Source organism: Nerophis ophidion, linkage group LG02 (genome assembly GCF_033978795.1).
Source record: "Nerophis ophidion isolate RoL-2023_Sa linkage group LG02, RoL_Noph_v1.0, whole genome shotgun sequence".
Classification (NCBI taxonomy): Eukaryota; Metazoa; Chordata; class Actinopteri; order Syngnathiformes; family Syngnathidae; genus Nerophis; species Nerophis ophidion.
Window position 1 is genome coordinate 45837175 of NC_084612.1, and position 23555 is coordinate 45860729.

Below are 23555 nucleotides of genomic sequence, written 5' to 3' on the forward strand. Positions count from 1 at the left end.
CCCTTGCCGGGACGCGGGTCACCGGGGCCCCGCTCTGGAGCCAGGCCCGGAATTGGGGCACGATGGCGAGCGCCTGGTGGCCGGGCCTATCCCCATGGGGCCCGGCCGGGCACAGCCCGAAGAGGCAACGTGGGTCATCCCTCCAATGGGCTCACCACTCATGGGAGGGGCCATAGAGGTCGGGTGCATTGTGAGCTGGGCGGCAGCCGAAGGCAGGGCACTTGGCGGTCCGACCCTCGGCTACAGAAGCTAGCTCTTGGGACGTGGAACGTCACCTCACTGGGGGGGAAGGAGCCTGAGCTAGTCCGCGAGGTAGAGAAGTTCCGGCTGGATATAGTCGGACTCACCTCGACGCACAGCAAGGGCTCTGGAACCAGTTCTCTCGAGAGGGACTGGACCCTCTTCCACTCTGGCGTTGCCGGCAGTGAGAGGCGACGGGCTGGGGTGGCAATTCTCGTTGCCCCCCGGTTCAAAGCCTGCACGTTTGAGTTCAACCCAGTGGACGAGAGGGTAGCTTCCCTTCGTCTTCGGGTGGGGGGACGGGTCCTGACTGTTGTTTGTGCTTACGCACCAAACAGCAGTTCAGAATACCCACCCTTTTAGGGTACACTCAAGGGAGTACTGGAAAGTGCTCCCCCGGGTGATTTCCTTGTCCTACTGGGGGACTTCAACGCTCATGTTGGCAACGACAGTGAAACCTGGAGAGGCGTGATTGGGAAGAATGGTCGCCCGGATCTAAACCCGAGTGGTGTTTTGTTATTGGACTTTTGTGCTCGTCACGGATTGTCCATAACAAACACCATGTTCAAACATAAGGGTGTCCATATGTGCACTTGGCACCAGGACACCCTAGGCCGCAGTTCCATGATCGACTTTGTAGTTGTGTCATCGGATTTGCGGCCTCATGTTCTGGACACTCGGGTGAAGAGAGGGGCGGAGCTTTCTACCGATCACCACCTGGTGGTGAGTTGGCTGCGATGGTGGGGGAGGATGCCGGACAGACCTGGCAGGCCCAAGCGCATTGTGAGGGTCTGCTGGGAACGTCTGGCAGAGTCTCCTGTCAGAGAGAGTTTCAATTCACACCTCCGGGAGAACTTTGAACATGTCACGAGGGAGGTGCGGGACATTGAGTCCGAGTGGACCATGTTCCGAACCTCTATTGTCGAGGTGGCTGATTGGAGCTGTGGCCGCAAGGTTGTGGGTGCCTGTGGTGGCGGTAATCCCAGAACCCGTTGGTGGACACCAGCAGTGAGGGATGCTGTCAAGCTGAAGAAGGAGTCCTATCGGGTTCTTTTGGCTCATAGGACTCCGGAGGCAGTGGACGGGTACCGACGGGCCAAGCGGTGTGCAGCATTAGCGGTCGCGGAGGCAAAAACTCGGACATGGGAAGAGTTCGGGGAAGCCATGGAAAACGACTTCCGGATGGCTTCGAAGCGATTCTGGACCACCATACGCCGCCTCAGGAAGGGGAAGCAGTGCACTATCAACACTGTGTATGCTGGGATGGTGTTCTGCTGACTTCGACTGCGGATGTTGTGGATTGGTGGAGGGAATACTTCGAAGACCTCCTCAATCCCACCAACACGTCTTCCTTTGAGGAAGCGGTGCCTGGGGAATCTGTGGTGGGCTCTCCTATTTCTGGGGCTGAGGTTGCTGAGGTAGTTAAAAAGCTCCTCGGCGGCAAGGCCCCGGAGGTGGATGAGACCCGCCCGGAGTTCCTTAAGGCTCTGGATGCTGTGGGGCTGTCTTGGTTGACAAGACTCTGCAGCATCGCGTGGACATCGGGGGCGGTACCTTTGGATTGGCAGACCGGGGTGGTGGTCCCTCTCTTTAAGAAGGGGACCGGAGGGTGTGTTCCAACTATCGTGGGATCACACTCCTCAGCCTTCCCGGTAAGGTTTATTCAGGTGTACTGGAGAGGAGGGTTCGCCGGATAGTCGAACCTCGGATTCAGGAGGAACAGTGTGGTTTTCGTCCTGGTCGTGAAATTGTGGACCAGCTCTATACTCTCGGCAGGGTTCTTGAGGGTGCATGGGAGTTTGCCCAACCAGTCTACATGTGCTTTGTGGACTTGGAGAAGGCATTCGACCGTGTCCCTCGGGAAGTCCTGTGGGGAGTGCTCAGAGAGTATGGGGTACCGGACTGTCTTATTGTGGCAGTCCGCTCCCTGTATGATCAGTGTCAGAGCTTGGTCCGCATTGCTGGCAGTAAGTCGGACACATTTCCAGTGAGGGTTGGACTCCGCCAAGGCTGTCCTTTGTCACCGATTCTGTTCATAACTTTTATGGACAGAATTTCTAGGCGCAGCCAAGGGGTTGAGGGGATCCGGTTTGGTGGCCACGGGATTAGGTCTCTGCTTTTTGCAGATGATGTAGTCCTGATGGCTTCATCTGGCCGGGATCTTCAGCTCTCACTGGATCGGTTCGCAGCCGAGTGTGAAGCGACCGGAATGAGAATCAGCACCTCCAAGTCCGAGTCCATGGTTCTCGCCCGGAAAAGGGTGGAGTGCCATCTCCGGGTTGGGGAGGAGACCCTGCCCCAAGTGGAGGAGTTCAAGTACCTAGGAGTCTTGTTCACGAGTGGGGGAAGAGTGGATCGTGAGATCGACAGGCGGATCGGTGTGGCGTCTTCAGTAATGCGGACGTTGTATCGATCCATTGTGGTGAAGAAGGAGCTGAGCCGGAAGGCAAAGCTCTCAATTTACCGGTCGATCTACGTTCCCATCCTCACCTACGGTCATGAGCTTTGGGTCATGACCGAAAGGATAAGATCACGGGTACAAGCGGCCGAAATGAGTTTCCTCCGCCAGGTGGCGGGGCTCTCCCTTAGCGATAGGGTGAGAAGTTCTGCCATCCGGGAGGAGCTCAACGTAAAGCCGCTGATCCTCCACATCGAGAGGAGCCAGATGAGGTAGTTCAGGCATCTGGTCAGGATGCCACCCGAACGCCTCCCTAGGGAGGTGTTTAGGGCACGTCCAGCTGGTAGGAGGCCACGGGGAAGACCCAGGACACGTTGGGAAGACTATGTCTCCCGGCTGGCCTGGGAACGCCTCGGGATCCCCCGGGAAGAGCTAGACGAAGTGGCTGGAGAGAGGGAAGTCTGGGCTTTCCTGCTTAGGCTGCTGCCCCCGTGACCCGACCTCGGACAAGCGGAAGATGATGGATGGATGGATGGATGGAAACATTAACTAAGATGTGCGTTGCAATCAAACAGCCGGTGCGTACATTTACAATTTTTTGGCCGCAACAAAAAACACAATGAATTTCCACTACTGCCATCTAACGTATTGGACTTTCAACAGTAAATAAAGTTACTTGTAAATGATAGTAATAAAATAAGATGTAACAGAAGGACAACAGTTATGAAAACAGGATTATTTTAAAATGTTGCAATGAAAATTGAGATTTATTTATAACAATTTATATTATTAACACACACAAAAGTACCAAAAAGTGGTACCGTTGAGGACTGGTATCGATTTCGAGGTAGCGGAATTTGTGCCTTATCGGTTCAAATGTGAACGGTACCCATCCCTACCAGCAAGTGTTGTTGTACTGGAAACTAATTTACCAACACAACTTCATCACACACAATACGCCACTGTGGAATTGTTATATTAAAATGAAAAATCCATCTTTGAACAGCAATGGTTTGAAAAAGGTATTTGGTGGCTGATGCACTTACTGACTGATAAAAGTATTTTATTATTTGAAGATTTCATTAAGTACGACCTGCAAATGACAAACTACTTCTTTTTTTTGATGATAAAGGCTTTTGTTCTAAATATTCTAGATAAAGCATATCATCTTTTTCAGAACTCTTTTTTAAACTTTCTAGGCTTCTGTTGGATGGACACAAAATTACACATTTGAAAGTCTGAAATTAGACAATTCTTTACGATTTCTTATTTACTGTATTTGCTCTGGAACAAAACAAACAAACAAACACAAAATACAAATAACTTGAAAGTTTCCATTCTTTCAAAAGCAAATGAGTTCAGTTAAGAAAAAAACTTCAGAATTGACCACTTGAAATAATTTTTAGGATGTTTTGCAATTGAAGACAACACTTGTTCCTTCTGTGATAGTGAAACAGTTTATTTTATGAATGCACGCAAAGTAAATAGCTGTGGGATGATGTACAATATTGGCTTTTGCCTGACACTCCACACTTGGTTTCTGAAATGTAAATTGTAAAAAAACATAATAAATGTTTAAAACACAATAATGGTATTTTTTGTGTATTATCCACAAATAAGTTTGTAAAAACAAAACCATCCTTCCACAGACAATTCAGCCATTTTCTCTCACTTTTATATTGCATAAAGGTCTGCGGACATTCATATAAAACAATCACAATATTCAGATTTTGATTGATATTATCATATTACAAAAGAGAGTAATAAAGATAATTAACAAAATAAAATAAATTATGGAGACCCAATAAATGATTCATAAAGTCACACATTTTCAAAATGTATATGACAAGTGTTCAAATGATGTTTTAAGTAAATAATAATAAGCTTCCTGAAGTTGTCCAGAAGATGATTCAGATGTGAACCAGTACATATGTACGGTAGATCATATTAAGGTGCTAATCTATGGGATAATTTCCCATTAGAAATACAAATATGTAACACTGCAATATTTCAAACACATATAAAAACACTATTATGACTGTATGATGAATATATGTACACATAAAAATGTATATTGTATTTACAAAATGTATTGTAGTGTTTACTCTCACCTTTTCAGTCAAATTGTTCTGTTCATTTTTTAATAAAAGTACACAATGTTGCATATTACTGCATGTACTTGAGTGAAAAAACACTAATATAAAATATGTAATCTATAAATGTAGAAGCATATTAAAAAGATTGTTACACAAACAACAATGTCACACATGTTAGAAAGTCAACATTAAAGTCTTGATAGTTTATTTCAAATCCTGCAGTTTAATTTGCTGCTGCTGTTCTCACCAGCACACTTGTGTTTCTTACACTGGCACATAGAAGAGAATCTTTCACCACACACACTGCAACTCAACACTTTCTCTCCTGGGTGTGTTCTCATGTGTGCTACAAGGTTTAATCGGTCACAAAAGCTTCTGTTGCAGATTGAACAGGAATGTGATTTTTAACCAGCGTGTGTAGTTCTATTGTGTCTTTTCAAATGTTCCTTCCTTTTGAAAGATAAGCCACAAATTGAACAAGGAAAAGGTTTTTCACCAGTGTGTGTTCTCATGTGTGCTACAAGGTTTGATCGTTCACAAAAGTTTCTGTTGCAGATTGAACAGGAATGTAATTTTTCACCAGTGTGTGTAGTTTTCTGGTGTCTTTTCAAATGTCCCTTCCTTTTAAAAGATAAGCCACAGATTGAACAAGGAAAAGGTTTTTCACCAGTGTGTGTTGTCATGTGGTCTTTCAAATGGTTACTTTGTACAAAACCTTTACCACAGATTGAACAAGAAAAGGGTTTTTCACCAGTGTGCGTTCTCATGTGTACTTTCAATTTGCCATTTTCCACAAAACCTTTACCACAGATTGAACAGGAAAAAGGTTTTTCACCCGTGTGTGTTCTCACGTGCACTTTTAAATTGTTACTTAGAGCAAAACCTTTACCACAGGTTGAACAGGACAAAGGTTTTTCACCAGTGTGCATTCTCATGTGTACTTTCAAATGTTCCTTCCTTGAAAAATATAAGCCACAGATTGAACAACAAAAGGGTTTTTCACCAGAATGTGTTGTCATGTGTACTTTCAAATTGTGAGTTTGTACAAAACCTTTACCACAGATTGAACAGATAAAAGGTTTTTCACCAGTGTGTGTTCTCATATGTCTTTTCAAACTCTGACTTTCTACAAAACCTTTACCACAGATTGAACAGATAAAAGGTTTTTCACCAGTGTGTATTCTATTGTGTGCTTTCAAATGGTGACGGTGTACAAAACCTTTACCACAGATTGAACAGGGGAAAGGTTTTTCTCCAGTGTGTGTTCTCATGTGTCTTTTCAGAAGACTACGGTTTTTAAAGGTTTTGTCACAGTTAGAACATTTTAGGGGATTGTTGTTAGTGTGACATGTTCCATCATCTTTAGAGTCTTCATCATCCGTGTCAGGAGAGTGTGACGTGGTGTCCTCACTATCTGATAGTGGAGCTAAGAGCTTGTCTGCTTGTGATCCTCCACAGTGGTCTCCATCAGCTTCTCTTGTCATGTGTTGTGTTGAGCTGCTGCTTGGAGGCTCCCCCCCTCCCATCTCCTCACTTTCACCTTTGACCTCATGATCTTCACTCTTCACAGGGACACCAATCACTGGGAACTCCACCAGTCCTACAATATGATCTCCCTCCTGACTGATGCTGTGTTCCACCTCTTCCTTTTTAATGTGGGGGGTCAGTGAGTCTTCCTCTTCCTTTTTACATTGAAGAGTCTGTGTCACAGAGGAAAAAGAGAAGCCAGAGGGTCCGTGGTGCCTGGTCTTCCTCTTTGATGGATCCTTCTTCAGCATCCTGAAGCTACTCTCCTGTTTTTCAGGCAGAATTTTTTCTTCACAGACGTCTGGAAGACACAAAAAGACAAACATGCTTGAGAAATGTCCAGATTTGCTCAGTCGCATGAGGCATTCAGTAAGTTCACATGTACAAACCCCGTTTCCGTATGAGTTGGGAAATTGTGTTAGACGTAAATATAAACAGAATACAATGATTTGCAAATAATTTTTAATGCATATTCAGTTGAATATGCTACAAAGACAACATAGTTGATGTTCAAACTGATAAAAAAAATGTTGGTGTGCAAATAATCATTAACTTTAGAATTTGATGCCAGAAACACGTGACAAAGAAGATGGGAAAGGTGGCAATAAATACTGATAAAGTTGAGGAATGCTCATCACTTATCTGGAACATCCCACAGGTGTGTAAGCTAATTGGGAACAGGTGGGTGCCATGATTGGGTATAAAAACAGCTTCCCAAAAAATGCTCAGTCTTTCACAAGAAAGGTTTGGGCGAGGTACACCCCTTTGTCCACAACTGCGTGAGCAAATAGTCAAACAGTTTAAGAACAACGTTTCTCAAAGTGCAATTGCAAGAAATTTAGGGATTTCAACATCTACGGTCCATAATATCATCAAAATGTTCAGAGAATCTATAGAAATCACTCCACGGAAACCAACATTGAATGACAGTGACCTTTGATCACTCAGACGGCACTATATCAAAACCTGACATCAATCTCTAAAGGATATCACCACATGGGCTCAGGAACACTTCAGAAAACCACTGTCACTAAATACAGTTGGTTGCTACATCTGTAAGTGCAAGTTAAAGCTCTACTATGCAACGCGAAAGCCATTTATCAACAACATCCAGAAACTGCACCGGCTTGTCTGGGCCTGAGATGATCTAAAATGGACTGATGCAGAGTGGAAAAGTGTTCTGTGGTCTGAGGAGTCTACATTTCAAATTGTTTTTGGAAATATTCGACATCGTGTCATCCGGACCAAAGGGGAAGCGAACCATCCAGACTGTTATCGACGCAAAGTTCAAAAGCCAGCATCTGTGATGGTATGGGGGTGCATTAGTGCCCAAGGCATGGGTAACTTACACATCTGTGAAAGCACCATTAATGCTGAAAGGTACATACAGGTTTTGGAACAACATATGCTGCCATCTAAGCGCCATCTTTTTCTTGGACGCCCCTGCTTATTTCAGCAAGACAATGCCAAGACACATTCAGCATGTGTTACAACAGCATGCCATCATAAAAAAAAAAAAGAGTGCGGGTACTTTCCTGGCCCGCCTGCAGTCCAGACCTGTCTCCCATCGAAAATGTGTCGCGCATTATGAAGCGTAAAATACGACAGCGGAGACCCCGGACTGTTGAATGACTGAAGCTCTACATAAAACAAGAATAGGAAAGAATTCCACTTTCAAAGCTTCAACAATAGTTTCCTCGATTCCCAAATGTTTATTGAGTGTTGTTAAAAGAAAAGGTCATGTAACAGAGTGGTGAACATGCCCTTTCCCAACTACTTTGGCACGTGTTTTAGCCATGAATTTCTAACCTAATTATCATTTGCAAAAAAAAAAAAAAAAAAAAGTTTATGATTTTGAACATCAAATATCTTGTCTTTGTAGTGCATTCAATTGAATATGGGATGAAAAGGATTTGCAAATCATTGAATTCCGTTTATATTTACATCCAACACAATTTCCCAAATCATATGGAAACGGGGTTTGTACTTCAAATAAGTTATTATATGAATTGGCCTGAAAAGAAATACACTGCTCTTTGAAACATTTAAAATGGCGGCGCAAAGAATTGCAGCGGCTTATGGCTCTCCTCGTCAGTGCTAATCTTTACTGTTTTTCTACTTCTTTCTTACCTGTGCTTTCACCATCGGTTCTGTGTATACACATTACACCGGCAAGACACTTTTGGATATCGGCGTCCAATACCAGATATCGGTCTCCGGAGACTTTCACTACACGCACAACATACCAGAAGACATAGCGAGATCGCCGGTCTCTCCATTGATTGTGAGGCGGCGCAGTCGGAGAAGGGAGATGAAGCAGAAATAGGGCTGTAGGGCCGGTGTTATGCTACTGCTAAAGAAACAAACACACAAGCCACCTCTACCGAGCCTGTTCCTCTACAATGCCAGATCCCTGCCGCATAAAACGGACGACCTGGAATTACAACTCGCTGGAAATCACTATGTTCATGACTGCTGTGTTTTGGCCATCACTAAAATGTGGTTTCACCCGAGGATCCCCGATGCTAGCCTGCAGCTAGCAGGCCGCACTTTGCGCCGCTGGGACAGGACTGTGAACTCTGGTAAGAGCAGGGGAGGGGACCTCTGTGTTTACGTGCTTGATAACTGGTGTAACAACGGGATAATCATACACCAACACTGTTCCTCAGGCCTCGAGCACGTCTGTAAGATGCCGGCCTTTTTTTCTACTGAGAGAGCTAACTGTAGTGCTTGTCACGGCTGTTTAGATCCCACCCGACACCAACATGAACACAGCGCTCTCTCTCCTGCTGAACACTGTAAATGAACAGCAGCGGCTCCACCCGGATGGTGTTCACAATATTGCAGGGGACTTTAATAGGCCAACTTAAAGACTGTACTGCCAAAGTTTTACCAACATGTAAATCAATCGGGGCGGTTTAGCTCGGTTGGTAGAGTGGCCGTGCCAGCAACTTGAGGGTTGGGGGTTCGATTCCCGCTTCAGCCATCCTAGTCACTGCCGTTGTGTCCTTGGGCAAGACACTTTACACACCTGCTCCCAGTGCCACCCACACTGGTTTGAATGTAACTTAGATATTGGGTTTCACTATGTAAAGCGCTTTGAGTCACTAGAGAAAAAGCGCTATATAAATATAATTCAATTCAATTCAATCAATCAATCAATTTTTACTTATATAGCCCTAAATCACTAGTGTCTCAAAGGGCTGCACAAACCACCACACAAACCACTACGACATCCTCGGTAGGCCCACATAAGGGCAAGGAAAACTTACACCCAGTGGGACGTCGGTGACAATGATGACTATGAGAACCTTGGAGAGGACGAAAGCAATGGATGTCGAGCGGGTCTAACATGATACTGTGAAAGTTCAATCCATAATGGATCCAACACAGCCGCGAGAGTCCAGTCCAAAGCGGATCAAACACAGCAGCGAGAGTCCCGTTCACAGCGGAGCCAGCAGGAAACCATCCCAAGCGGAGGCGGATCAGCAGCGCAGAGATGTCCCCAGCCGATACACAGGCAAGCAGTACATGGCCACCGGATCGGACCGGACCCGCTCCACAAGGGAGAGTGGGACATAGGAGAAAAAGAAAAGAAACGGCAGATCAACTGGTCTCAAAAGGGAGTCTATTTAAAGGCTAGAGTATACAAATGAGTTTTAAGGTGAGACGTAAAGGGTTCTACTAGGGGAGAGAACACTCTGGATCATGTTTACACCAATATCAGGCACACATACAGAACCACCGTGGCGGCTGCGGCGATGACCATGAAGAACGCGGAGTTGGAATATAATTACAACACTTTATGTACATATTTATATACATATTTATGTAATATTTACATATTTATATAATATGTAACTACAAGCTCCATTCACAGACAGAGTCACATTGCTTTTATGAGCGGTCGAGCGAGTCAAAAGCTAAAAAAAAAAGAAAAAAAAAAGAACATTTTTTATTTTTTAAATTTTTTTTTTTTTTTGTGGCGGCCGTAATTCTTTCCTGTATTCTATTCAAAGGAAAAGAAGACCAATTTTTACGAGGTGTGGGCAATATGGCCTCAAGTCAATATTGCGATAAATTCCCTTTCACCTGAGTGCAGCTGGGATAGGTTCCAGCGCCCCCTGTGATTTTAATGTCAGTTACTGATGTATAAAAGATTAGGTTGTTTACATTGAATGTGAGTGTGAATGTTGTCTATCTGTGTTGGCCCTGCGGTGAGGTGGCGACTTGTCCAGGGTGTACCCCGCCTTCCGCCCGATTGTAGCTGAGATAGGCGCCAGCGCCCCCCGCGACCCCAAAAGGGAATAAGCGGTAGAAAATGGATGGATGGACATTGTAAATGTGTATTCTGTATTCTTGTCTCTGCTATGGCGTCATCTTGTGGTCGAGTTCACTCACTGCGAGTGCTGTTGGTTGAAAGTGTATTTCCTTTTGCTTTCTTGCCTTGAACCCCAAGTATGGTTTCTTCATTTATCTCCCCAAGCAACGTTTGTAAGTGTAACCGAGGATGTCCACTGGATGTGGAACGGCGGCGCCAGACTAGTTCCGTTTTTTGTTTTCAAGTCAATGTGTCAGTTTCAGGCTTCACGGGGGCAGAGGGGTTAGTGCATCTGCCTCACAATACGAAGTTCCTGCAGTCCTGGGTTCAAATCCAGGCTCGGGATCTTTCTGTGTGGAGTTTGCATGTTCTCCCCGTGAATGCGTGGGTTCCCTCCGGGTACTCCGGCTTCCTCCCACTTCCAAAAACATGCACCTGGGGATAGGTTGATTGGCAACACTAAAATTGGCCGTAGTGTGTGAATGTGAGTGTGAATGTGGTCTGCCTATCTGTGTTGGCCCTGCGATGAGGTGGCAACTTGTCCAGGGTGTACCCCGCCTTCCGCCCGATTGTAGCTGAGATAGGCGCCAGCGCCCCCCGCGACCCCAAAAGGGAATAAGCGGTAGAACATGGATGGATGTCAGTTTCCACCGCCTGGCTTCTATATTTAGTGGTCGACACAACAAGGCGGTTCAATTGAGCTAAAATCTGCTTGTGTGGGACAGGAAGTCATGCATAAAAACAAGATAAATGATCCAGTTTACTTTCAAAATAGAATATTCTGTTTGAGGCAGATGGTATTCTACACTTTGAAAAGTCTTAATGGACATGAAGTCAACTTGTCATAAGTTTTTCAGACCTAATTTCACCTCCTTGACACAAATGGATGAAGACATGTTGATTCTAAAAGGCCCAAAATTAAAGAATCATATAACAGGCATATACCGGGCAGGCCTGAACTTCAGCATTGTATTAAAATGACTAGTTCCATCGGCAACATTAAAGCGAGTGTCGCCAACACTACTGCACACAGGAAAAAAATTGGAGAATTGCAAGTAGTTGAAACAAAGATTGTGAGTGACTGACAAGAGGCTCACTTTGTTCATGTAAGTGTACTGTGGAATTAAAATGCTCAGGTGCTGAGAGCGATGCACAGAGTGAGACCTCTTAGTCCAATTTAAAATCCAGAGACCAAGAAGGAAACACACGGACGTAGCAATGTATTGATGACGGCAAGGATTAAGTAATTAGGTTTATTTGCATTTACCATATTTTTCGGACTATAAGGCACACTTTTTTTTGATTGATTGATTGATATATTTTTATTTCATATTTGCAAAAAAACAAGAGCAAGCATGATCCAATACAGTGCTATAGCCTTAACAGCCATTATAAAAAATTTAAAACAATGGAGAATTAAAAAAAAAAAAAAAAAAAAAATAAGCGTTGGACTTTCACAATTTTTTTTTTTACATATTTGAAGAGGAATGAGAAGTATACACTTATTTAATCCCACCCTTTTTCTCTAAATCATAAATTACTCTGAGCTAGAAGTACCTGTTCACTCTATGTACAAACTTAATGAACTTGTATATACATAAACGATAAATATATACATACATATGCACACTACAAACATACATAGTCACACCATTACCACAAGTGCTCATGGAAATAGTATCATGCCAAAACAGCAGTACCAGTGCCTCAATGGGCAGCCCCAAATTCTTCTATAACTATCCATCCATCCATTTTCTGCCGCTTATTCCCTTTTGGGGTGGCGGGGGGCGCTGGCGCCTATCTCAGCTACAATCGGGCGGGAGGCGGAGTACACCCTGGACAAGTCGCCACCTCATCGCAGGGCCAACACAGATAGACAGACAACATTCACACTCACATTCACACACTAGGGCCAATTAATGTTGCCAATCAACCTAGGTGCATGTCTTTGGAAGTGGGAGGAAGCCGGAGCACCCGGAGGGTACCCACAAATTCACGGGGAGAACATGCAAACTCCACATTTTAAAATTAAAATTCTCCCTAAAATTATAATCCCCCTCTTGTGTGCTGAACAATTTTTGAATGCTTCCTGGGAGTTTATTTATTTTGGCTTCATACATTATTTGTGAAATTTGAAACAAAATAATATCATTAAATTTCTATATTCTTGACTGTAAGAATAGTGAATGAGTATGGTCCAGATATCCAACCTTGTTGATGATGCGTACATCTCTTTTCTGAAGTATAGTTATCGAGTTTAATGAGCTTTTATAATTATTCCCCCAGACTTCCACACAGTAGGTTAAGTATGCTAAGACTAATGAACAGTAGAGAATAGATAGATAGATAGATAGATAGATAGATAGATAGATAGTACTTTATTGATTCCTTCAAGAGAGTTCCTTCAGGAAAATTAAAATTCCAGCAGCAGTGTACAGAGTTGAGATCAATTTAAATAAAAGTAAAAAGTAAATAATGGGGGTTTAAATGGAAACAAAATAGAGAAATATTACAATAAGAATAAAGACTAAAAAGCAACAATGGGAATAAAAATATAACAATAAAATAAGAATATAAAAAGACAAAGTAGGCAGTAGTGACCATGTTATGAAAAAGTATTGCACTGTTATTGTTTTGCATCCCCTGTCACCCCGCCCCAGAGAGGAGTTGTACAGTCTAATGGCGTGTGGGACAAAAGAGTTTTTGAGTCTATTAGTCCTGCACTTGGGATGAAGCAGTCTAGCACTGAACAGGCTTCTCTGGCTACTGATAACGCTATTCAGAGGGTGACTGGCATCATCCAGGATGCTCACTAGTTTGTCAACAGTCCACAACAGAATGTGGAGTGATTTGTGACCCAGAACCTGCTTTGCTTTAGTTATTACTGAGATGTTTCTTGACAGCTTAGACTGTACATGTTTTATATGTGGTTCCTATTGTAGTTAATCTGATCAAAGGAATTTTATTTCAAAAACCCATATGTGGTCCTCTCCAAGGTTTCTCATAGTCATCATGGTCGACGTCCCACTGGGGTGAGTTTTTCCTTGCCCTTATGTGGACTCTACCGAGGATGTCGTGGTTTGTGCAGCCCTTTGAGGCACTTGTGATTCAGGGCTATATAAATAAACACTGATTGATTGATTGATTGATTGATTGATTAAATGAACTAATGGATTCCTCTGATCTCGTTCTTCTGTATTGGGTTGGCTTTTCTAATTTTTTTGTCCTGTAGTTACCATCAAATATCAGAAAAACTGGGAGGTGGTCAGTGATATCTTTGATCAACAGCTCATTTACGGTCTTATTCTCATTATCATTGGTGAATATGTTGTCGATTAGAGTGGCAGAGTGGGATGAAATTTGACTAGGTCTGGTGATTTTGGGATATAGACTTATACTGTACATTGTGTCAATGAAAATAACTATATCATTATTTTTACTGGGATTTAATACGTCAATATTAAAGTCTCCACAAATGAAGACAACTTTATTAACATTACCTTCTTTAAAAACAGGCATTCCATCCAATCTGTAAAACATTCAATGCTTGTACCTGGCGATCTGTACATACAACTAATAATGACATTTCTACTTTTTTTTCTCGATTCAAATTTCAACCGTTAGACATTCAAGTAGGTTATCAACTACAGTTGTCATAACATCCAGATTGCCACCCTTCCACCCCCCTTGTTTTGTCTATTTACATTAATAAGGTCATAACCATCCAGTTAAAAATCGGACACTTTTTCACTTTTAATCCAAGTTTCAGATTATGTTAAATGGTTGTAAAAAGGTGTGTAATTAGTCCTTGATGTCCTTGAAATTCCTGTTTAGGCTTCTACTATTGAAATGGATAATTGATAATTTGCCCATAGTAATAATATTCTGGTTGTACTGTTCATTGGTATAGTAGCAGCAGTTCTCATTGATATTGAGGAAGAAATTATTGTCCGGGTCTATATTCTGTTCCAAGTCTTGTAGGTGGTGCTCAGTGTATTGAGATGCTTTCAACTGTACATTATCATATTCACTTACCAACTGAATGATGTGGCTCGTGCCATGGGTTGCCTCTTGCGTATTGTCTATGTGTGTCATGATTGTGTTTAATCGCTTTTACCTTATAGTGCATTTCAAACGTCATATTTGTTTAGATCTTCGATGTTTCTAATCACCAGCACTTTGGCGTTCTCCGGAGTACCGTTGAGTTTGATGAATACTTTACAGTTCGCAGTCCAAGTTTGGAGAATTTTCATCACTCTCCTCATTTGAGGTGCTTTTCGATCTATATCAGCATTTCGTTTGGTTAAATGGTCGTTCATGTATACATTTGTTCCTTTTAGCTTCTTTCCCTGTTTTAGCAACGCGATCTTGTGCTTCCTGTTTACAAATCTCAGGACTATGCTCGGCTTGTCGTTTGTCCCTCCTCTGGGCAAAAGGTGACATGCTTCGATGCTGTTACAGTCCAGTTGTATGTCCTTGGACTGCATGAAGACCGCTACCTGTCGCTCCATTGAAATAACATCCAACTCCGCCGGCTCCCCCTCCATTCGCTGGGGTTACAGCTTGTGCGTAAAACTGGGGTTTGATGATAAGTCCAGTGAGGATCACGTCATTGATCCGTGTATACTGCTCAATATCAGCAACTCTGTTCTCCAGAATTGCGATTTTCTTGTCTTTCTCCAGATTGTCAGCTCTTATCTGATCCAACTGCATAACAAGGGCCATGATTGTTTCCTGCTGCTCCTTGATTGTAGCTACTTCCTCGATCAGAGTATCAATTGACTTTTTAAGTTCGCTATAATCAGCCTTGGGCGCTATCTCGCCTTTGTAACAACGTACCAGCTAGTTACGCCAGACATTCACTTGTTAGATTAATTGCAAAAATTCCTCTTTACATTATTAAACCTAAATGTTTTGGAGTAAATTCGCAAACGCCAGTTCAGCTACCGGGACAGGAAATGATTGAGGACACTTAAAATACTTTAATTTTCTCAAAGATTTACAGCGCGCCTTATAACCCAGTGCGCCTAATATACGGAATAATTCTGGTTGTGCTTACCGACCTCGAAGCAATTTTATTTGGTACATGGTGTAATGACAAGTGTGACCAGTAGATGGTAGTCACACGTAAAATATATGTGTTGACTGCAATATGACACCAGTAAACAACACTTGCTTTAAATGTTCCATTGAAAATAAAGAACATTACACAAGGCACTCAAAAATCTGTCAAAATGTTTTAGTACGACTTTGAAGCCGCACCGCTTGATGGATTGTCCACCCATAGTCGTCAGAGATACAAGTTTTACTATAGTGTGTGTAAAAGGACAGCAAAAGGCCATCCATTATCAGACATTTTATCTGGTGTTTTGTTTCACAATATTATGTAGAACCAACTTTTCTTACCTTCTGGTACCTGCTGATGTGTATTTGGGATCAGCATTAGTCCTGAAAATTTCCGCACATCCACCATTGCAGTCTGTACCGATTCCATATCTAAGCGTCTTCATTTTTTCTATCTTCTTGTTATGGCACATTCATCCTCTGCTGTTGCCATTTTTAATATAAAGTAGTGGAAAGTTCTTACTTATATCTGTCAGTAAACTCACCATGAAAGCACTAAACGCTACCGGTTTAGTGAGTTTACATTATTAACCCAAGGAACTTTAGTTATTAGAGTTACGGTCAGACACTTTTTCATAGGACACATTTCGGGGGTTGTTGATGCATTAGTTAGTCACGGGTGAGGAGATGCTGCTCCGTTATTGATTGAAGTAAAATCTGCAGTAACAAACGAATCACAAGCTTTGCTTTTTTTTTTTTTTAAAACATATCTGAATATTACACACTGCAGACTTCATGAGAGCCAACAAACATAATCAAATATCACTTACTGTACAAGGTCCGCTGTCACTAACCGCAGACTGATAAAATCAAGTAATATTCCTCTTTAGATGAACAATGATTCATAATCGTCACAGGGAAAAGAGGGGTGAGGCTAAGCGTCTTTTGTCAGAGTATGTCCTCATCCTTCTACTATCCACGTGAGAGGCACGATTCATGATCTGGAATAATCTTTCACCAGCACCGAGATGACGAAGGAGCTCAGCAGCCGGTGATGTCAACATAGACACACAAGCTATAAGTAGTTAGTCTGCGTTAGCACTTATAATAGCAATATCACTAATTCGGCACTGCGATGAGGTGGCGACTTGTTCAGGGTGCACCCCGTCTTCCACCCGATTGTAGCTGAGATAGGCACCAGCGCCCCCCGCGACCCCCAAAGGAATAAGCGGCAGACAATGGATGGATGGATATCACTAATTCTTGCTTGGTATTGAAACCACAAAATGCAAATGGAGTATTGTTGGCACTTTTTGGATGGTTATAGAGGACCTCCCATTGGCTCCATTGCAAGTGGACTTTTATTTACATTTATGTGTTAGAATGTGATTTAAAAAATATATATATATCCATCGTCATGTCTTTTATAATGATTGTCGACGAAAGAAAAAAATTCCCCCCAAAAAGTGCAGTTCCCCTCTAAATTCAAATGATTAGATTTAAGACTAAAAGTCTATGAGCATGAACTAATGGGTTAACACGTGTCGCGGTTGGGAGAGTGGCCGTGCGAAACCCGAGGGTCCCTGGTTCAATCCCCACCTAGTACCAACCTCGTCACGTCCGTTGTGTCCTGAGCAAGACACTTCACTCTTGCTCCTGATGGGTGCTGGTTAGTGCCTTGCATGGCAGCTCCCTCCATCAGTGTGTGAATGTGTGTGTGAATGGGTGAATGTGGAAGTAGTGTCAAAGCGTTTGGAGTACCTTGAAGGTAGAAAAGTGCTATACAAGTACAACCCATTTACAATTTACTTGGATGAGTCTTGTAAAACAAAGTGAACAGTCCAGTTGTGATGGATTGACTGCCCTGAAAATAAAATATGTGCTTACTTGGACTGTGATGAAGCTGTGAGGACTCAGGTGCTTTGTCTTTACGCTCTTCAGTCTTTACAGAGACAACAGTCAGTGGAAACCTGCTGACATCATCCTCCTCCTGCCCTCCAAGACACTCTCCCTCCTCTTCCTCTTTTATGTGGGGGGGCTGTGGATCCTTCTGTTCCTTTTTCATGTGGGAGGGTTGCTTGACGTCTGTTAGGTAAATAAGTAAATAAGATACAGAGAGAATAGAAATATTTTTGGACTGACACTGTTAACAAAATTACATTTTTTGTGTTCTTCCGTTAAGTGTAGCAAAACAACCAATAAAAAACACGGGAAATACCTCCTTTTTTCCTCAAATGAATTTAAAAGTGGCACAGTGAGAACAAAAAACAGATTTGGAAATTTGATGGGAGCAATTTGAAAAGTTTTTATAAGTACGAGGCATTTTTGATTGAAGCATTCTTAACTTTACACTCACTGATAAAAATTGTGTAAATATTTTATTCTGTATACGGTCTCTGACACTTAAACTCTATCTCTAAACTTAACCACAATCTTGTAATGACGTAGTCATTACTATCATTTCAATATCATGGAAATAAAAAATAGAATTCCAAAATCACTTAAATGCTATCTTTTTGTCAACATGCCAAATATTTTATTGTGGTCATTTTGTTGGCGGGGCCCAAAGGAACTTTTATCAAAACACGTTTTACTGTGTGGTGTTTTTATGGAGTATGTCCATCAACAATTCCTCTTTAGAGACCATCTGAAGGAAAGTCAGTCACCTTTATGTTCTTTTAATTAATTTAAAGCGTTGACTACTTTGGTTACTGAAAATAAATGTTTACTTTCACTTATTGATGCACATAGGTCAGAATCAGAAAGTGAAATTAGAATAGAATAGAATAGAAAGTAATTCAGCAACTAATTAGACTTGATTACAGTATAAAATGTTTTTGGTGACTGTGTAAGTTTAGTGTAAACATGTTGATACAGGGGTTAGTGCGTGTGCCTCACAATACTTTCACAATATCATGTTAGACCCGCTCGACATCCATTGCTTTTGGTCCCCAAGAGAAGGGGGGGGGGGGGGGGGGGGGGGCACATTTGAGGTCCTCTCCAAGGTTTCTCAGAGTCAGCATTGTCACTGGCGTCCCACTGGGTGTGAATTCTCCCTGCCCACTGGGTGTGAGTTTTCCTTGCCCTTTTGTGGGTTCTTCCGAGGATGTTGTAGTCGTAATGGTTTGAACAGTCCTTTGAGACATTTGTGATTTAGGGCTATATAAATAAACATTGATTGATTGATTGATTGAATACGAAGGTCAATCAATCCTGAGCTCAGGATCTTTCTGTGTGGACTTTGCATGTTCTCCCCGTGACTGCGTGGGCTTCCTCCCGCCTAAAACACACATGCACCTGGGGATAGGCCCCTCCCGCCTCCAAAAACATGCACCTAGGAATAGGCCCCTCCCACCTCCAAAAAACATGCACCTGGGGATAGGCCCCTCCCACTTCCAAAAACATGCACCTGGGAATAGGCCCCTCCCACCTCTAAAAACATGCACCTGGGGATAGGCCCTTCCCACCTCTAAAGACATGTACCTGGGGATAGGCCCCTCCCACCTCCAAAACATGCACCTGGGGATAGGCCCCTCCCACCTCCAAAACATGCACCTGGGGATAGGTTGATTGCGACACTAAATGGTCCCTAGTGTGTGAATGTGATTGTGAATGTTGTCTGTCTATCTGTGTTGGCCCTGTGATGACGTGGCGACTTGTCCAGGGTGTATACCGCCTTCCGCCCAAATGCTGAGATAGGCACCAGCACCCCGAATGGGACAAGCGTTATTTTAAAATGGATGGCTAGATGGATGTTGATACAGGTTTACATCTTCTTGGGGACTGGAACACAGAAAGGTCCCGAAAGGATGCACCCATTTTTAAAACCTGCACTAAGCTGTGCCACCAACACTGGTTCACTTAGCTCGTTAAGCAAACTTCATAGACCTTGTTGTTACTTCTTACCAGTCTAAGATCACCACAAGTAGAACTACTGTGTGCGGCTTAAGTGATCATTCCATGATTCTCTATACCTGTAAAGAACATAGAACCGAGGCTGAAAGCCACAAAACAAGCGACGCTCCAATCCTCAAGACCTAGACGAGCACGATTTTCAATGACAAACTGGCAAATTAAGACACAGGTTTTTGGGTCAATTTATTGTATCATTTATATTCAGTTATTTTGTCAAAATTATTAAGGACAAGTGGTAGAAAATTGATTATTAATCTACTTCTTCATTTACTGTTATTCTCTGCTTATTTTCCATTTTAACATGTGCTATCTACACTTCTGTAAAAATGTAATAATCACTTATTTTTCTCTTCTTTGATACTTCACATTAGTTTTGGATGACACCACACATTTGGGTATCAATCAGATACAAAGTAGTTACAGGATCATACATTGGTCATATGCAAAGTCCTCATGTGTCCAGGGACATATTTCCTGAGTTTATATACATAATATATATATATTTTTTAAACAAAAGATGATGTTGTGATGCCAAAAAGTATTGATATAATCATAGAAGTAGTACTTTTTAAAGGCGGTATAGAACCAAATATCATTCATTAGTATTGCGGTACTATACCAATACCGGTATGCCATACAACCCTAGTTCTTACATAGTAGGATCACCCCGCTGGTGGGTAGAAATACACTTAAGACTCTAACACAAACACAAATTTAACCCCACTTTGACTACGGAGTTCATGTTTGGTACCATGACGCCTTAAAAGCCCTGAAAAACAAACTCCAGACATCCATCCATCCATCCATTTTCTACCGCTTATTCCCTTTTGGGGTCGCGGGGGGCGCTGGCGCCTATCTCAGCTACAATCGGGCGGAAGGCGGGGTACACCCTGGACAAGTCGCCACCTAATCACAGGGCCAACACAGATAGACAGACAACATTCACACACTAGGGTCAATTTAGTGTTGCCAATCAACCTATCTCCAGGTGCATGACAGCCAAAACAAAATGATTGGGCTTCTACTCAACCGTCCATCTAGGTCTCACCTTTCCGCCAACCATTTCAGAGTACAGCTTCTTGCAGTTGGTCTGGTGTACAAGATAGACCATACCACTAAAATACCCATGTATTGCAACTACTCAGAGGTAGTTGTACCAATCACAATCAACCCAGATTTCACTACGAAAAAGGTTCTAAATTGTTTTCCTGCTATCCCACCAAAATGTGGAACTCCCTACAAAAAGAGAAGACATTACAGGTTGCAGCTACTCGTAACTATGACTATACAAAGCCTTTTTGCTTATTGTAAATTATATTTTCATTTATTTTCTTGCAGTGTATTTGTATTTTAAATGCTAATTTTTACATAGTAATGTGAGTTAAAACATATTTCAACTGAAACCATCTCAGGCTTTCTTGTAGCAGTGAATGTGTACCGTGATGAAACTGTACCCTTTCCTCTGCATACTTCTCATAACTCCTTCAATCAATCAATCACACATTGTTACAAACTTATAGGAACATCAACCTAAAACTGTCTTGTTTTAATGAAGAATCTAAATCAAAGCATTGCATCATCCCCACAGGACAAACTATCTTCCTATTAAGTAAAAGTTAAAGTACCAATGAGGTGTGGCGAAAAATATTCTCTGCATTTGACCCATCACCCTTAATCACCCCCTGGGAGGTGAGGGGAGCAGTGGGCAACAGCGATGGCAACCAACCCTTAATGCTGAGTGCCAAGCAGGGAGGTAATGGGTCTCATTTTTATCGTCTTTGGTATGACTTGGCCGGGGTTTCAACTCAAAACCTACCCATCTCAGGGCGGACACGCTTACCACTAGGCCACTGATTGATCATCCATTAAAGATATATAAAGTTAGTAAACATGTGAGAGTAAGAAGTCAACAAACCTGTTCTGTGTAACACAACTTGATGTTTCTTGAAAACAGCGTCCAATAGTTGATTGTTCTCCTCTTTTGTTCTAGAAAGTTCCGCCTCGTATTCTGCTATCGTTCTTTCTAACACTACAAATATGTCTTCAACGGCAGCAGTTAGTCGCTGATCCACCAACGCTCTCAACATGTGTAGTGTAGACATTTTCACACAATCACAACACTTTACTCTCACACTTGATCTCTACTTAGCGATGTGTTGATCACTTCTGTCTTCTGTTAGCAGCTAGCAAGCTAAGCTAACTAGCGAGCTATGCCAACTAACAGGCAAAGATAGCAGGAGAAGCGGCACAGCGCATCGAGACGATTTTAACCTCAAATAAAGAATCAAATATGTAATTTATACGACGTAAATATTTCAAGCTGAAGAAGAAATAATAAAACGGACTTATTAGCTTCCTTCTCGCTTTTTCCTGCGTCAATGTGCTTTCACGACAGTTGGCACGCTTGACGTTACAAGACGGTTCTGCTCTCGTCTATGACTGCTATACTCTCGTCTATGACTGCTATACTCTTGCGAGATGTGTCTTGCGCAGAAGACTCAAAGCTTTGCAGTAAATCAGGAGCGTAATCACTTTTTGATTTTCAAGATTTATTTGTCATTATTAACTGTTCTTTGTAAGAAAATTATTAATTTTATTATTTTGTTGTAATTGTTACATTAACTAAAATCATTCATATATTGTTGTATTATTCACCAATAAGTCGATACATGTTGGTCCTGTGTTTTATTCTGATGATAATGAAAAATTAGGTAAAAGGCAAAGTGAATGTGAAACTAAGCTACTGCCTCTCGCCGACAAGTCAATTTTTCATGTGGTAGCCAATAGTCACCAGTAGATGACAGTGCAGCTCTAAAGTCATACATATAGTACCATTACAATGTTGTTGGTCATATAAATAAAACACAAAATCCTTTATTTTTGACAAAATACCTCTATTAGTGATACAAATGTGCTCTGGCAAATTAATCGTATTTCCTTTGTTCGGCTTGAAAGAAGCTATGAAAATAAACATGACAAAAAATTAGTAAATCTCCGGCATTTTAGTTTTAAAAAAAATTCTCTGGAAGAAAAAAAGGTTGTAGATGATCTGAAAGGACCAAATCCTCTGTTTAGGAATAACACAAATAATAATAATGATCAATTTTATTTATAAGGTACCTTTCGAGAGACAATACAAACATTACAACATTGAACAATATAAAACAGAAAATTAAATAGCTCAAATTAAGGTGAATAAGCGTTCTGGAATAAGCGTGTTCTTGATTTGAAAAGGCTAAATGGGTCCATATTGTGGAAGTCTTGGTGTTCCAAAAATATGGTGGGTCAAATGAGACAAAATTTAACAAATAAATACATCTTTAAATAATCACTTAAATGTGATAATTACTTACAAATAGAATTCAATACATAAAAGTATTTTATATTTCAAACTGAGCAATCAAAGTCAGTGGACGAGTCCTAATATCTGATTTTTTCCACCATCAGAGAGAATAGGTTCAAATCTTCGTCCGAAAGTGTGTGAATGTGTGTGTGAATGGGTGAATATGGAAATAGTGTCAATGTCATGTCTGTTGATCATGTATTTATTTTGCTATGTGCTGTTTGTTTTTTGGACACTCAGTTCCTGCTTTTTCACTCTTGTTTTGTCACCATAGCAACCTGTGACGGTACAACGGGAGAAGAAGACGGCAGAGGAACGATGACGTCGTTAGCTGTCAGCGTATTTAATGACAGTTTAGTGTGTGAGTGAGATGTGTATTTAACCAAAGAGATGTAGTGTGACGAAGTGTGAGACTTATCTGAGTATGGTTGCCAGAGGGTGTTGAGGATGCGTGTTGGGATCCAGGCGGAAGTCCAGCAAGGAGCAAGGCGGAATCGAACGTCGGGGAGCAGGCAGATGGTCAAGGGCAGGAGCTTGGTTTCGTGGTCGTTAGGCAGGCGTGAGGTCGATGTCCAGGAAGGCAAGGGAAAATCCACGGGAGGTCCAAGGTGACGAGACACACAACTCGACGACAAGGAAGGATGGCGGGAG

General features: G+C 42.2%; 1 protein-coding gene across 1 annotated transcript; it reads right to left on the bottom strand.

Moving 5' to 3' along the window:
- Positions 1-4922: 4922 nt before the first annotated feature.
- LOC133541450 (gastrula zinc finger protein XlCGF57.1-like) lies at positions 4923-22005 on the bottom strand. The gene is made up of 3 exons (XM_061884893.1): positions 21477-22005; positions 17534-17731; positions 4923-6562 (listed from the first exon to the last, which is right to left on the bottom strand). Exons 1-3 carry the CDS (start codon positions 21661-21663, stop codon positions 5139-5141), a joined length of 1809 nt encoding a protein of 602 aa, XP_061740877.1. The 5' UTR covers positions 21664-22005; the 3' UTR covers positions 4923-5138.
- Between the last annotated feature and the right edge of the window lie 1550 nt (positions 22006-23555).

What these genes read in the sequence shown, in the direction of transcription:
- LOC133541450 (XM_061884893.1), bottom strand. Translation starts at nt 21,663, where the DNA reads ATGTCTACACTACACATGTTGAGAGCGTTGGTGGATCAGCGACTAACT. An exon ending in AGTTGTGTTACACAGAACAG is followed by an intron (nt 17,732 to 21,476) that starts GTTTGTTGACTT and finishes TTTACCTAACAG; the next exon opens with ACGTCAAGCAACCCTCCCAC. An exon ending in ACAGCTTCATCACAGTCCAA is followed by an intron (nt 6,563 to 17,533) that starts GTAAGCACATAT and finishes TGTGTCTTCCAG; the next exon opens with ACGTCTGTGAAGAAAAAATT.